The sequence below is a fragment of the Scyliorhinus canicula genome, chromosome 6 (assembly GCF_902713615.1).
Source record: "Scyliorhinus canicula chromosome 6, sScyCan1.1, whole genome shotgun sequence".
Taxonomy (NCBI): Eukaryota; Metazoa; Chordata; class Chondrichthyes; order Carcharhiniformes; family Scyliorhinidae; genus Scyliorhinus; species Scyliorhinus canicula.
In genome coordinates, this window is record NC_052151.1 from 151,042,576 (window position 1) to 151,057,871 (window position 15,296).

A 15,296-nucleotide genomic window follows, 5' to 3' on the forward strand; every position below is an offset into this window, starting at 1 on the left:
GGTAGCCACTGTATTAATATGGCGAGTCCAGTTCAGTTTCTGATCAATGGTAACCCCCAGGATGTTGTTTGTGGGGGATTCAGTGATGGTAATGTCATTGAATGTCAAGGGGCAGTGGTTAGACCCCGTCTTATAGAAGATTGTCATTTCGTGGCATTTGTGTGGCGCAAATGTAACTTGTCAGCTATAGCCTGGACATTGTCCAGGTCTTGCTGCATTTGGACATGGATTGCTTCATTTTCCAAGGAGTCACGAATGGTGCTGAACATTGTGCAGCCATCCGCAAACATCCCCTCTTCTGACCTTATGATGGAAGACAGATCATTGATGAAGCAACTGAAGATGGTTGGGCGACTTAAGGCAGTGTGCCCCGAGGGTCTTGGCAGCTTGAACACCTACCAAATCTCCTCTCAATTCTCTCTGCTGAGAAGAACACTCCAGCTTCTCTAATCTATGCACATTTCTTGGAACTATGTTTATAAACCTATTCTGTACCCTCTCAAAACCTTTCACATCTTTCCTGAATATACTAGTGAAGAGGGAAAAATGTAGAAAATACATTTACTTACTGGATAGGTCAGATGGAATAAGTATGTGATAGTTAAAGTTTCTTTTTACAAGTATTCCTGAAATCCTTTGACCTTGATCAGCCTTTTTATCTGCCAAGCAGCCCATCACCTGACAAAAATATTTAAATAATCAAGCTTAAAATCTGTTTTTTTTTAAAAACTGTAACCGAACTTAAACAGTCAAAAGGATGCAACTCCCCTTAACTGCCAGCCTTTCAAACTAAACATCAGTCAACTACTAAATACTCTGAACACCAGCAAATATAGAACTGACATATTCTGCAAGAGAATGATGGAGAGAAATCTGCAACAGTTTAACCAAGTAAACAGAAATTGTATGATTATTACAGAAATTTACAAAGATAATTAAGAGCCAAATGATATTCAAGGGAAAGGACGCCACAAATCTGTTTTGCCGGTTCTGCAATGATTTTTCATATGCTGGCGCCATCTCTGCTTAATTTTAGAAATATTACTTGAAACCAGTTTATATTTCTCTACAAATGAATTTTTATCCAGTGAGTTTAAGTTTGATATGCTGCACATTATTTTGAATACTTGTTATCTGCTAAAAGTACATACAGCTAAAAGTATTCTAAACCATCTGATTTGAGAAGTATAGCTGGCTATACATTTCATTTTGTTTGAATATAGAATTGAGGCACAGAAGAAGAGAACGTGCATGCCCACTCTGTTGATTAGGAAAGGTTGTCTTCCGCTGTTCACATTATTCTGGCCTTCGTAACTCTCCTGAGCAATAACATTTTACAATCCAAGTGCAAATTAAAAATGTGATTTAGATAGAAATTAACAAATCTAAAAATCAAAAGTCCCCACACTGCACTCCGTAAGATGCAGAATCACTGAATAGTGAGAAATGCATAATTCAAAAGATCAAATTAAAGAAACAACAACAAAAAGTTAACATTAAAAACTGCACAAGTTATTCCCCTGGTGAATGCAATTCAATTGGAAATGTCAGTGTTTCAGGAGAGATAATACTTAGTGGTTACAAGGCTGTGAGCACAACTTGAGAAGAGTGAAGATTTAAAAAAAAAATCAACTAATGCACAAAGTAAGTCCTTGCTATTTTCTGGGTACCTGTAATAAAATGTTTTTAAAACGCTTTCTCGTCTGATCTGGCTAGATTATAATACTCAAATCAATGATAGACTGGTTTGGTTAAATACAAAGCACCAGAATATCCATGCAGGCATATAAATGTGACATCATACATTACACATGGCTCTGCAGGTACACTGCTGTTCCAATTTTCTAAGAACAAGTATTCATGGCAAATTTCACTCAGTAGTATAAAATATTCAATTCAGTAAAAAAAAATCAACCAGCATCCACAGAAAGGTTTATTGGACTTTAGCAGTTGTTTAGAGTAGAGTAGTTTCAATACACATGGAGACATGTGTCAAATTCTGATATGCAGCACTAATCCAGCATCAGACTAATTAATTGGTTTCAGGAGTGCAAATTAGCTCTTATACTAAAATATTCACATCAAATTTATGGACCCACTAACATGAAGCTGGTACCAAAATCTCAGTAACAGTAAGCATCAACAGGATAAGCAATTCCAGACGCTGCTGCTTCAGCTAACCAAAGCACTTTTGAAATTATCTCGGAATTTCAGTGAACTAATCCTGCAAGCAGGTGGGTCATGCAGACCAGAAATCCCCTAGGTTCAATCTTGGTCAATGCTAAAATTACTCTCGTACTCATTTCAAAAGAAGAAAAAAAGACTAATAGCTAATTAAGACATAATTAAAGTCAAGAGTTGCAAGAGGAGAAAGCAAGAGGAAATTGGCAGAAATGTTAGAACACACACACACACAAAAAAAATAAATTCTCTAGATTGGTGCGACAGGATAGCCTTCTCATTAGAAAAAAAAATGAAATCCTACTTTAGCCAGTTTTTCGCCTCTGAAGTACAACGCCACGGCTTCTGTGTTGCGTGGGTTGTGGACTTCAATATGAACTTCATCATTGTCTTCATATTCTCGGATAAGTGCCGCCTTCAGCCTGGCCATTTCATTCTGTTCACCATGGACAAGCAACTACAAGGAAATCACAGATGTAATCAATGTGCAGCATCTTACAACAATAAACACACAGCAAATTTTATAATTTCAGGTCAGTGAAGCACAGATCCTCCGTCCCGCTGACCAAACCTCCCCAAGCCCACAAACAATTAGCTTTCTGGACTCATAAATGAAGTCAGGCCAACTGGATGACAGCAACAATGCCTTCAATTGTAGAATTGTACTCTCGTCAAGACAGACAAGGGGAAAAGAAGGAGAAATGAAGGGCATAGGTTGCAAGATCTACAAAATAAAAACAGAATAACTTTGCAGTTCGCTACTAACCACATGTGGTGGCTTTAACGCACGGATGAATTCACTGGTTTGTTGATAATCTGTATGTGCAGAAAAGGAGATGTAATCTACAGACATCTTCAATGGCAACTTCTGTCCAGACATGGTAGTTACCTCCTCAGGTTCTGACATAATATGCTGCAAATTAAGAAACAGAAATATTAATAATACATCAATCTTGCCAAGTAATCGTTAAAAAAGCACAAACTTTGCATTACTGTCCATATTTACACAAAAAAATTCAGCACCTCCTGTGCTTCTTTACTGTGACAAGTAGATGTTTCCGCAAAAAACACACCATCTTTTAAAAATAAAAACTCATAGTTTATAAAGTAATCAAAAATGATGTATTTGCCCTTGTATGTACGCATCTCCCAAATCTTGTTCAGCAACTATTTCTTTCTTTCCATCTTAACAACCTGACTGAAAGAGCTACCATAATCTTTTAGTTAGGTATTATCGAAGGACCACTCTTTGGATGATCTACTGAGAGGTTATGAATTACTGTTGACTTGAAATTCTGCACAAACTGGAGATATTTATATCCTTTACTGTTTCATGCCAACCAGTGATGAATAACAAGGGTGGCTACAGTGTTGTTTCAACACTGTTCTTTTGTTTTTGTTTGATTATTTTAAAATGCCTTGAATAAAATATTTTTTTAAAGTGTTGTTTCAACACAAAGGTCATAATCAGGGTTGGCATTCCTCCTTCCCCATTCCCATGAAACAGCCAAGTTGGCTCTTTGACAACCTACATGAGGCTGTAGCAATATTTCTCAACTAATTTCCCTTCCATAGCAGAAATGCTTCGTCTTTGCTCAGCACCTTGTGCAGGGATTTGTCAACACTTGAAACTTGACGTGATGCAAGCTAATTGTGGGGGTTGGCTGGTCTTCAACTGTTCTATAAATGCATGGCAGAACATTAAAATAAAAACAAAATGCTGGAAATCCGAAATAAAAACTGAAAGTGCTGGAAATACTCAGCAGGTATGGCAGCATCTGTGGAGAGAAACAGATTGAACGTTTCAAGTCAAATGTGATTCTTCTTCAGAACTCTATTAACCCTTCACAGGAGTACTTTGAACAGTGTTCTTTTTCACTGAGGCTTATGGTTCAACCAGTCAGTGACATCATTAGCAAACACTGGGTAGTTTGGTATCCAAGTAATAAAGTTAAAACACTCTGGCAGTAAACTAAAATCAAATGAAAGAATCAGACAAGTTTGATATTGTAAGTAGACGTACCTTGGCAAGGGTGCCTTCAACGCAGTAACCTGCAATAATGACCCCATTTCTTTTATCAGTGCACCAACTTTCAAACAGTTCTCTGGACAAACCACTCTGCATCATACCAGGAGAGGCCATTACCACACTTGGACCAATGTCATCAAAATGATCCATGCTCTTCAAGAAGAAAATAATCCAGTCAGAAAGAGAACAACAATAATTATCACAAAATCCCTACTCAGGTCATTTTTCAATAATCTGTATGTAACTTAATTGGCGGATATTTTAAAAAAAATCTATAGCTCAGCACTTGCACTATATTGAAAAAATTGAACTCTACAGAATTTTACCAGAACAGGTATTCAATGAATTCATTTCATTTCCACTTTCCTCACTGGCTGTGGTATGGCCCGTCAATCAGATTGTTTATTTAGTGCCAACTAATCATACTATAGATGGCTTGAGACGCATACTAAGAAGGACTAGGCATTGGATTGCAATCAGTTTGAATAAGTTTGGACCCAATTGTTTTAAATCTATAACGTCTTGTCATAAAAATCATTAAATTTATTTTTAAAAATTCTGAGTACCCAATTCATTTTTTCCAATTAAGGGGCAATTTAGCGTGGCCAATCCACCTACCCTGCACATCTTTTGGGTTGTGGGGGCAAAACCCATGCAGACACGGGGAGAATGTGCAAACTCCACACGGACAGTGTCCCAGAGCCGGGATCAAACCTGGGACCTTGGCACCGTGAGGCCGCAGCACTAACCACTGCGCCACCGTGCTGCCCAAAACCATAGAATTTACAGTGCAGGAGGATATTCCGCCCATCGAATCTACACTGGCCCTTGGAAAGAGCACCCTATTTAAGCCCACACCTCCACCCTATCCCTGCAACCCAGTAACCCCACCTAACCTTTTTTTGGGGGGACGCCAAGGGCATTTAGCACGGCCAATCCACCTAACATGCACATCTTTGAACTGTAGGAGGAAACTGGAGCACCCAAACTGGGAATCGAACCTAGGATCCTGGAGCTGTGAAGTAACATTGCTAACCACTGTGTTACCGTGCCACCCTCCATTAACTTTACTTTGAAAATAATGGATTGAAATTGAAAACTATTTTTGCTGCATTAAAAGATTCTACATACTGGTTAAATTTAGTTCGCGATATTTGTCTCACCTTTAGGTTGCTGATGTGTTTGAAAACAAAAGGGTTGTTGATGCTGATTTGTTTCCGAATTTTCTCGTTCATGGCATTGACATAGGTTTGGTATACGGCCATACACTTTTTTGCCAGGGATGAGGCATAGTAGATGGGAATGTCATGCAGTTCAGGATGGTTCTGCCAATATTCATCTGCACATAAAAGCAAAAATGTCTAAGCAAAAGGTTTCCTAACTTCACAGCTAGTTTTTAGGAAGGGTCATAGAGGTACAAACAACGTTGGAGCTGCAGAAAGGTTCGGGAGGAAAATGAGAGTGTTATAGATAGAGCCACCAATGGTAGAACGAAGGGAAGAAGGACCGCACAAGTTTCCAGTGTAAAAAGAATAGTTATGGGGAGGTTTGGAGCCGGAGGTTACAGAAAACGGGAGGGCAAGGCCTGAACAGATTTAAAAGGATGACAATTTTGGACTAAAGGTTTTAAGGAAACCCAAAACCAATGCAGGTCAGGAAGCACTGATAGTGAGTGGGACAGGATATGGTAAAGCTGAAAAATCTGAAGTTTATATCATGTGGAGAACGGGAGCCTGGCCTGGTGAATATTGGAGTAGTCAATTCTGGAAGTGAAAAAAAGCACAGATAAGAGTTTAAGAGCAGGTGGACAAGGCAGGTAATATTATGGTGTTAAAAATAGGTAGTCTTTGTGATGGAGAAGATGCTCAATTCAATTTCCTACTACTTAATTTTGAAACTCAGTTTTGAATTATTATGTTTTACTATTAGATATGCCAAGTTGGAATATTCTATTTTACCATGATACCCCCCCCCCACCGTTCCAAATTCTAGTCAACATTGTAAGATAGGTTGGAAAGCAAAATACTGGTCAACCAAAGTTTCCCAATAATATCCAACATCTTACTTGCCTAGTCATTTAAAAAAAAAAAATAAATTTAGGCTACCCAATTATTTTTTTCCAAATTAGGGTACAATTTTTTAGTATGGCCAATCCACCTAACCTGCACATCTTTGGGTTGTGGGGTGAAACCCACACAGACACGGGGAGAATGTGCAAATTCCACACAGACAGTGACCTGGGGCCGGGATCGAACCCGGGTCCTCATCGCCGTAGGCAGCAGTGCTAACCACTGCGCCACTGTGCTGCCCACTTGCCTAATCTTCTCAGGAATTTTCTCTTCCAGGATTATCTTTGGTTAGTCAACAAATGCACAATTATTCATTATTTCATCAGTTATGATTGCTAATGTAAAATTTCTCAAATCTTTCTGCTCCTTGCAACTATAATTTGTTTCAGGAGGCATGTGCCTTGTTAACAATAATAATAATAATCTTTACTTTTTTTTTTAAATTTAAGAGTACCCAATTCACTTTTTCCAATTTAGGAGCAATTTAGCGTGGCTAATCCACCCGTACCCTGTACATCTTTGGCTCATGGGGACAAAACCCACACAAACATGGGGAGAATGTGCAAACTCCACAGGGACAGTGACTCAGAGCCAGGATTGAACCGGGACCTCGGAGCCAGAGGCAACAGTGTTTACCATTGCACATAATAATCGGTTTACATTAACACTGCAATGGAGTTACTGGAAAAGCCCCTAGTCGCCTGTTCGAGTACACAGAGGGAGAATTCAGAATGCCCAAATTACCTAACAGCAGTCTTTCGGGACTTGTGGAAGGAAACCGGAGCACCCGGAGGAAACCCACGCAGACACAGGGAGAACGTGCAGACTCCACACAGTAACCCAAGCTGGGAATCGATCCAGGGACCCTGAAGCTGTGAAGCAACAGTGCAACCCACTGCGCTACTGTGCCACCCATGTACAGATGGTCTCAGCTCCACCCTGAAATGTCCCTACATATTTATTCAAATGTATCCAAAACGGGCAGCACAGTGATTAGCTCTGTTGCCTTACGGCACCGTGGACCCCGATTCGATCCCGGCCTGGGGTCACTATGCATGTGGAGTATGCACATTCTCCCTGTGTCTGCGTGGGTCTCACCCCCACAACCCAGGGTAGGTGGATTGGCCACGATAAATTGCCCCTTAATTGGAAATAAAAATAAATTTAGCAAAAGGAAACAAGGATGGAGAGATACATCAGATTTATAACATTTACCTAAAATCAAGAGTAGCTCTTGCGCACGGCCTAGAGCAAAGACAGGAATGAGGCAACGTCCTCCTCGATTTACGATGTCATGCACAGTGTTGCAGAATCGAGCTTCACGCTCCTCACGTTTCTCATGGATATGGGTTCCATAGGTGGATTCCTGTATGAAAAAAAGCAGGATTACTAAGAGTAAGGAAACTGAAATGGGTGGAAAAGGAGTGGAGGCAGAAGATCAGCTACGATCTTACTCGATAATGGAGTAGGCTTGAGGGGCTTCATGGCCTACTCTTGATGTGAGCAGAGTCTGAAACAAGTATGCATTCTAGGGTTGCAGTTTGGTGCAGAATCAAAAACTCAGAAGCAGTCTCTTTCAAAAGTTGATGTAGACAAATAATTGGAAATGTTTATAAAAATCAGTTACCTAACAAATAAACTAGGAACATAGTAACACTTCTTAAATTCCTACGGCTCCCATTTTATTTTGCTGCTCAATATTTACAAATCATTGTTACATAATAGGCCAAATGTTCCTGATAAAAACAAAGATGGGTTAATGACATTTGCTGTTGTTAGTGCACAGAACAGTTGCCAGGTCCATGGGATAAGAGATGCAATATGAATTACAAATCTGGAGAGCTTGTTGATTGATTTATACCATTTATCCATTTGACTCGCACAAACAGGATCTCGTCTCGGGATCCTCCATTATTTTTAAGAACATGCTGGATTTGTACACCGATTTCCCATTAAACCCTCCGCAGAAATCCAAGGCTCATATTTAATAGAGCATGTACCTTTTCATGACCATGATAATTATTAATGTGATGTTAATCAATCACTCTAGCCCCAAAAGGGAACTATTTAAACTGTTGAGTCTCATTTCTACATATTTATAATTTTGGTTAGGAATTTTAAAAATTTCACATTTTAATTTTTTCTTATTTTTCATTTGTCTTAAATTTAATAATCTTTATTTGTGTCTTTTTCATTTTCTCAATCGTTTTTCTTTCAAGCCGTAAATCTCCCTGGTTAGGCAGAGATGCTATCAGTCCTTTGGATCACCTAGGTCCTAAATCCAGCATTGCATTTCCAACAAATTGGGGCCGAAAATATCTTTAAGCTGAAGGGTAAATGTAAAAGTCTAACTGCGCACCAGGAAAAGTGATCTGCTCCAGCAAGATCTGGCCCAACATTTTATGGCCAAGTCAACCACAACATATCTAAAGCCTAAATTTAAAAATTTTTACAGAACTACCAGGAGAGACAAAAGGCTGATTGATCTGCTCCAGTTGAAGTACTAGAGAAAAAAAACATCCTGACAAGCAAATCCATCATAATTTAAATACAAGAAAGTTGAATAATGACTTCCATACATTATAATTTAGTAATTTTCCTTCTCTTCTAAGAGTTCACTAACATTTTAGTGCCCCAGAAATATGATGCAAAATTTACTGACGTTATTTTTTGTTTTGTATACCTTCTTTATTACAATCTTCATGAAGAAGAAAAAGTAACTCACTATTATAAGGATATCAGGTCTGACACTGGGAATCTCCGCTGCCATCAAGTGTCTATCCTCTTGTCGTGAAAAATCTCCAGTGTACAAAATCTGCACGGAAGCAATTAGTGATTTGTTAAAAATATCGACAGTTAGAGTTTTGTAGACATTGAAATAATAAAAACATTTCTGTCCAGGTATTTAAAAAATATATATTTTTATTAGGGTATTTGCTAATTTTTATAATAATAACAATAACGGTGACATAAACATGGTACAATAAACATTTCCACCCCATCACAATCTTCACACACCTCAACCATAAAACAACAATCCGGCCCTCTCCCCCCCCCCCCGCCCTTTGGAATTCTGCTGCTGCTGACATTTTAATTTTCCCTGAGAATTCGATAAATGGCTGTCACCTCTGGGCGAACCCAACATTTGACCTTCTTAAGGCAAACTTTATTTTCTCGAGATTGAGAAACCCAGCCATGTCACTAACCCTGGTCTCTACGCTCGGGGGCTTTGAGTCCCTCCACATTAATAAGATCCATCTCCGGGCTACCAGGGAGGCAAAGGCCAAGACATCGGCCTCTTTCGCCCCCTGAACTCCCGGCTCTTCCAACACTCCAAAGATTGCAACTTCTGGACTCGGCACCACCCGTGTTTTAAGTATCGTGGACATTGCCTCAGCAAAACCCTGCCAAAACCCTCTAAGCTTTGGGTATGCCCAAAACATGTGGACATGATTTGCTGGGCTTCCCACGCACATCACACACCTGTCCTCTACCCCAAAAAACTTGCTCATCCGGACCACAACATGTGTGTCCGGTGGACTACCTTGAATTGTATCAGGCTAAGCCTGGCACACAATGAGGATGTATTAACCCTGCCTAGGGCATCCACCCACAGACCCGTCTCTATCGCTCCTCCTAGCTCGTCTTCCCACGTGCCCTTAAGTTCCTCCACCGGAATTTCCTCCGATTCCAAAAGTTCCTGGTAAATATCTGATATTTCTGGCCAGGTATAATGAGCCAAATCTATCATACATTAAAAATAATAGGTGGGTCACAACATTCTATTTTATGATGCACTAAAAAACTTCCATGTCAATCTGGCCCATAGGAAAATCCTAATATAAAAACATCCACATCAATATGTAGCATCAGTTTCACCTACAGCAGTGTTCAGATGTTTTTCACATCAAGCATTTGCTGATATTGGTAATACCATAATCACCTATTCCAAAATTAGCCATACGCCCCACACAGAGGAACTATTTCAACACCCACTACCTCTTGAGTCTAATTATAATTAAACACTCCTACCCCACTCACTAATCCAATTAGCCAGAAGACAGCACTTGATCTTGACAATACATGTGCAAAGCCACAGAAAATCCACTATCATAATACAAAAATGCATTATAAATGACTGAGAATTGAGAATGTTACACCCTTGTTCAAAAAGGGGGTAGTTTGGCCAGTTTGACTTTATTGGTAGGGAAACCTCTGGAAACTATAGTTTGGAACAAAACCAAGAGTCACTTAGACAGGTGCCGGATAACTGAGGAAAGCCAGTATGGATTCATTAAGGGAAAATTATGTTTAACTAACTTGCAGGAGTTTTGGAGGTGGGAACAGAGAAGGTTGATAAGGGCAATGTTGTTGATGTGGTGTATATGGATTTTCAAAAGGCGTTTGATACAGTGCCACACAACAGACTTGTGAACAAAATTCTAGCTCATGGAATAAGAGAAAGTAGGCACTTGGATAGGAAATTGGCCGAGTGACAGGAAATGGAGAGTAGTGATAAATAGTGTTATTTTTCAGATTGGAGAAAGGTTTATAGTGGAGTTCCCCAAGGGTAAGTGTCGGGACTGTTGCGCTTCCTGTTATTTATCAATGTGTTGTGCAACGCGTGATTTCAAAATTTGTGGATGATACGAAGATTGGAAGTCCCGTCAACTGTGATGAGGATAGGCTTGAACTTTAAAAGAATACAGACATATTGGTGGATTGGGCAGACAAGTGGCAGATGAAGTTCAATGCAGGTAAGTGTGAGGTGATTCATTTTGGCAGGAAGAATGTAGAGAGACAATATAAATTAAAGGGAGAATGTCTTAACAAAGGAACCTCAGTGTATAATTACATAAGTAATTGAAGATGGCAGGGCATGTTGAGAGAACAGTTAATAATGGATATGGTATCCTTGGTTTTATTCAGTACAAGAGTAAGGTGGTCATGTTGAACTTGTGTTAGATACTAGTTAGGCCTCATCTGCAATAGTGTGTCTGGGCGCCATACTTGAGGAAGGATGTGAAGGCATTGGAGAGAGCACAGAGGAGAATCACATGAATGATTCCGGGCATAAATAACTCTAGCTTTGAGGATAGATCGGAGGTGTTAGATCTGCTTTCCTTCGAGAAAAGAAGGCTGAGAGGAGGTCTGATAGAGCTAGTCAAGTTCCTGAGGGGGTTGGACAGGGTAAATAGTGAGAAACTGTTCCCAAGCAAGAGAGCATCAAGAACTAGAGGGTATAGTTTCAAAATAATAGGCAAAAGGAGAAATGATGAGGAAATATTTTTGACCCAGAAAGTGGTTGGAGTCTGGAACAAACTTTCAGATTCGATTGAGGTATTCAAAAAGGAACTTAATTGCTACCTGAAAAAAATAATGTGTAAGGTTATAGAAATAAGGCAGTAGAGTGGGATTAGGTAGAACACTCTTTCAGTGAGCCAGTAAAGACTCGATGGGTTGAATGGTGTCCTTCTGCACTGTAAAGATTCTGTGACGTTCTGACAACAGGGTGACAACAGAAATGCTCGGCCATCATTTATCTTTCAGAAGCTGATACATCTTTTGTGTACTTTTGACATGTTATCACTTGTGATTTGTTTTTCTTACATACCTTCACCCCAGCTATTTCAATCATAAACATGGCTGCTCCCAGAACGTGGCCTGCATGGTAACACCAGAATTTGATACCTGCCACTTCCTTCACCTCATGAAAGTTGATGGTTTCAATCTTGTCCATACTTTCTTCCAGATCCGATTCTGTGTACAGCATGTCATCTGCTGAGATATTACTTAATGCACAAATAAAACACATGTTAAGAACCAATGAAGAGCTCACATGAACCAAAACAAAACTTGGAAAAAGAAACTCTACAACGAGTTTCATGAATTCTAAATCCTGGAAATGGGTGCATTACTTTGCTGTACCGTGCTCCCAGGAAATTCCAGATTAGAGAGCTAATTTGTGCAGCAGCTGCTTGCGTTATACAGTCATCCAGCAGCAAAACTGGAAAATGCACTTGTGGAGACCAGTCGAGGATGGAACTGGGCTGGGGTTTCATGCCTCTGACGTTCAAAATCTTTCCAACAGTCATTAGCAGTGCTCTACAGAAACTCATTCAGTCAAATCAAGAGCTTAATACACACCTCAATACGTGCCAATGTGTCAAATTAAAAGATCAGACTTTTACAGATTTGGCATTCAAATTCAAAAATACCCCCTTTTCTGTAAAGTGCTAAAAGGCAGGGTGCACTGGAAGACAAGGGTGGAGTAATTAATCTCAGCTCAACTGGACAAGGAAGAAGTAAGGAGGTTGTTTGTGTACATTTAAGCTGTCAATTTTCAGGAAGATTTTGCAACGCTGTGATGTAAGGAAGTCACCCTTATTCAGCAACAGCAGCTGAAGAATCAATTCGGCAGAGGGGAAGTTTGGGTACAGCATGATTAATTTAGTACTAAGAAAAACATCAAATATGAAATACACAGACTTCCACTCACCTGACCTTGACATAATCAGACAATAGCCAGCGATATATAGCTTTTGTAGCATGGGTCATGAATGTTCTGCCTTTAAAACTGGTCTTTTGAAGAAACCATGGGAGTGCTCCACAGTGATCCAAATGGAAACTGTTAAAGGTAGAATTAACTGAAAATTTATAAATGTATAAATACAGCCGAATATATAGCCTGCAAAACAGTTGTTGCTTTAAATCAAGCTACACATATATTTACTTATATCACTCGCATCACTAATATTTCTGAAATTTTTTTCTGACCCTTTTAGGTGATCAAAAGTAAACCAAGCAATCACTGGCTTATACTATATGGTATCGATCCCTTGCATCTATGTGATATGTGATCTATGTCCCCTGCCAGAAACAGGTCCATCTCGGTCTTAAAGGAATACAGTGAATCAGCTTTCACCACACAAGCCAATAACCTGTGCATAGGCCTATTAGCCATTGGGAAAATAAAAACTACCCAACAACCAATCTAGTCCTCCCTTATGGAATTTGTAGTGTGCCTCCTGGTTAGGTCCAACCTATCCAGTTGAAATAATTTATCTCTGTAAATACAATCTAGTCTCACCATCATCACCTTATAAACCTCAATCAAGTTGTTGCCAATGATCACATCTCTTGAGTGTACAGCACTAGCTCATTAAGCCTGTCAGGATAGCTAAGAATCATAGGTACACTTCCAGGTGGAAGGGATTATTAGCAAAAGTCAGAATTCTCAGAAATGGAAATAAAGTTGTAGAATGGTTCAGTATTTGGTTAGAAGGTAGTGACATGGAGTAAAGATAAAGGAAATGTTCTCTAACTGGCAAGCCAGGGATCATCACATATATCAAAGATTTAGATTGAAAAATACAGGACTGTTACAACTGAATCCCAACAAAACTTAAACTCGTTCTCACAAACTGTGAGGTTCAGTAACCTGCTCAACAAATTGATTATGTACAATATTTGCATCTGAGTCAATGCTATTCCAAGAGCATCTCGTGATGGTGAATAGTGATTGGATCAGGAAAAGTAAAACCTTTGCTGCAATTCTCTTTTTGAAGGCATTTTGTAATTTCTAAGCTTTGAGAAAGGAAGCAATTTCACTTACTGACTTATAAGGAGAAGGTCTATCTCTGCAGGATCAATCAAATCAATGTATGGGAGTGCATCCATTCCCTCGAGCCCAGGATGGATCCCGCAGTCCAACTGCACAAAATGAAATTCAGATGACGAAAAGTAAAAGATGTCCATTTCAATATGTTGTTAATGTGTAATCAGATAGACATCTAACACAACCCGTAACATTATATAAATAAATCTCCTTAATTGGACCATACTGCCACCATTTCAAACTTGTATTTAGTTGTTTATTCAAATTTATAGAGGTGCCATTCCACTGGCTAGAGTCTAAATAAAACAGGGGGTCATTTTGATGTATTCATCAGCAGCCAAACTTATTTTGCTCCAGCCCGCTATCAACTTATGCTAAGTGAGACTAGTACAAAAGTCAACTTTTTCAAACAACATGCATCATATCAACAGATGTGCTGTAGAGTAGGCTTGCCAGAATTTTCTTGCATAGGTTTTTTTTACAAATCTCGGCACAAACTGTCCAAGTAAAATATGAAATAATTGTTTAATTTCTGCCAGCTGATCAACTTTGACAACCCATAACTGATCCTGAAGCAAACTGTATACTTTTGCTGTTATCATACCATGATTTTCCTTCCTTTGAATTCCACAATGATGCATGATCTTCCCACTTCTTGTCCAGCTCCTCTGTTAACAATCCATGAAAAACATTTAGTTCAAAAACTATGAAAAGCAACACTTTCTACTGTATAAATTTAAAGAACTATAAATAAAAAACATTTTCCAATGACATTATAGGTCACTGGGTGAAAACGGAAGCTTGAATTTTGCCATCACTGCCACAGTGGTTTGTTCTAAAGAGAAAGTGCTGCTGCAGATGACTCCAATGTTAAAGGCAACACGGGTGATGGATTGTGTCCTATCTGCAGTCTCCTCAAAGCAAGACTCTCAAGGTCTCAGCTGTACATTGACAGGGAAGTGGCAAGCTGATAAGGTTCCCGAGGTGGTATTGGAACTTGAGATGGGTTTGGAGAGAGGGGGTGAGTGGATAGGAGAACTGAGTGTGTGGGGTGGGAGGTGAGGGAAAGAGACTGTGGCTGGGTGACTCTGTTGGTTGGAGACTTAGTGGGGTGAGGAACATCTGGGTGGACTGAGGAAGACGATGGCTGAGGAGTTGCCTCGATGGTCGCGAGTGGGAATTTCCTCAATGGGGGGGGGGGGGGGTCTCGCTGGGGGCTCCATCGTGGGGCGGTGGAGCGGGGTGGGGGTTTCTGGTGTCTTGGAGGGGGCTGGTCTGGGGGTGGAGAGGGGCCTGGTCTGGGGGTGGAGAGGGGCCTGGTCTGGGGGTGGGGAGGGGGCTGGTCTGGGGGTGGGGAGGGGCCTGGTCTGGGGGCTGGTGTGGGGGTGGGGGCTGGTCT

General features: G+C 40.0%; 1 protein-coding gene across 3 annotated transcripts in view; it reads right to left on the reverse strand.

Annotated features, from left to right (window-relative positions):
- The window catches only part of cpsf3 (cleavage and polyadenylation specific factor 3), a 42,726-nt gene that overhangs the window by 27,173 nt on the left and 257 nt on the right, over positions 1-15,296 (reverse strand). The window contains exons 2-12 of one of the 3 annotated variants that reach the window (XM_038800284.1): positions 14,502-14,565; positions 13,895-14,009; positions 12,779-12,907; positions 11,894-12,071; positions 9,005-9,094; positions 7,495-7,645; positions 5,374-5,549; positions 4,205-4,363; positions 2,948-3,094; positions 2,486-2,638; positions 570-678 (exon numbers count right to left, since the gene is read on the reverse strand). In XM_038800284.1, coding sequence (XP_038656212.1) covers positions 570-678; positions 2,486-2,638; positions 2,948-3,094; positions 4,205-4,363; positions 5,374-5,549; positions 7,495-7,645; positions 9,005-9,094; positions 11,894-12,071; positions 12,779-12,907; positions 13,895-14,009; positions 14,502-14,538 — 1,444 coding nt within the window. In that variant the 5' untranslated portion in view covers positions 14,539-14,565. Of the gene's footprint in view, positions 1-569; positions 679-2,485; positions 2,639-2,947; positions 3,095-4,204; positions 4,364-5,373; positions 5,550-7,494; positions 7,646-9,004; positions 9,095-11,893; positions 12,072-12,778; positions 12,908-13,894; positions 14,010-14,501; positions 14,566-15,296 lie in introns of those variants that run through there. The other 2 variants (XM_038800283.1, XM_038800285.1) reach the window with 2 other exon arrangements.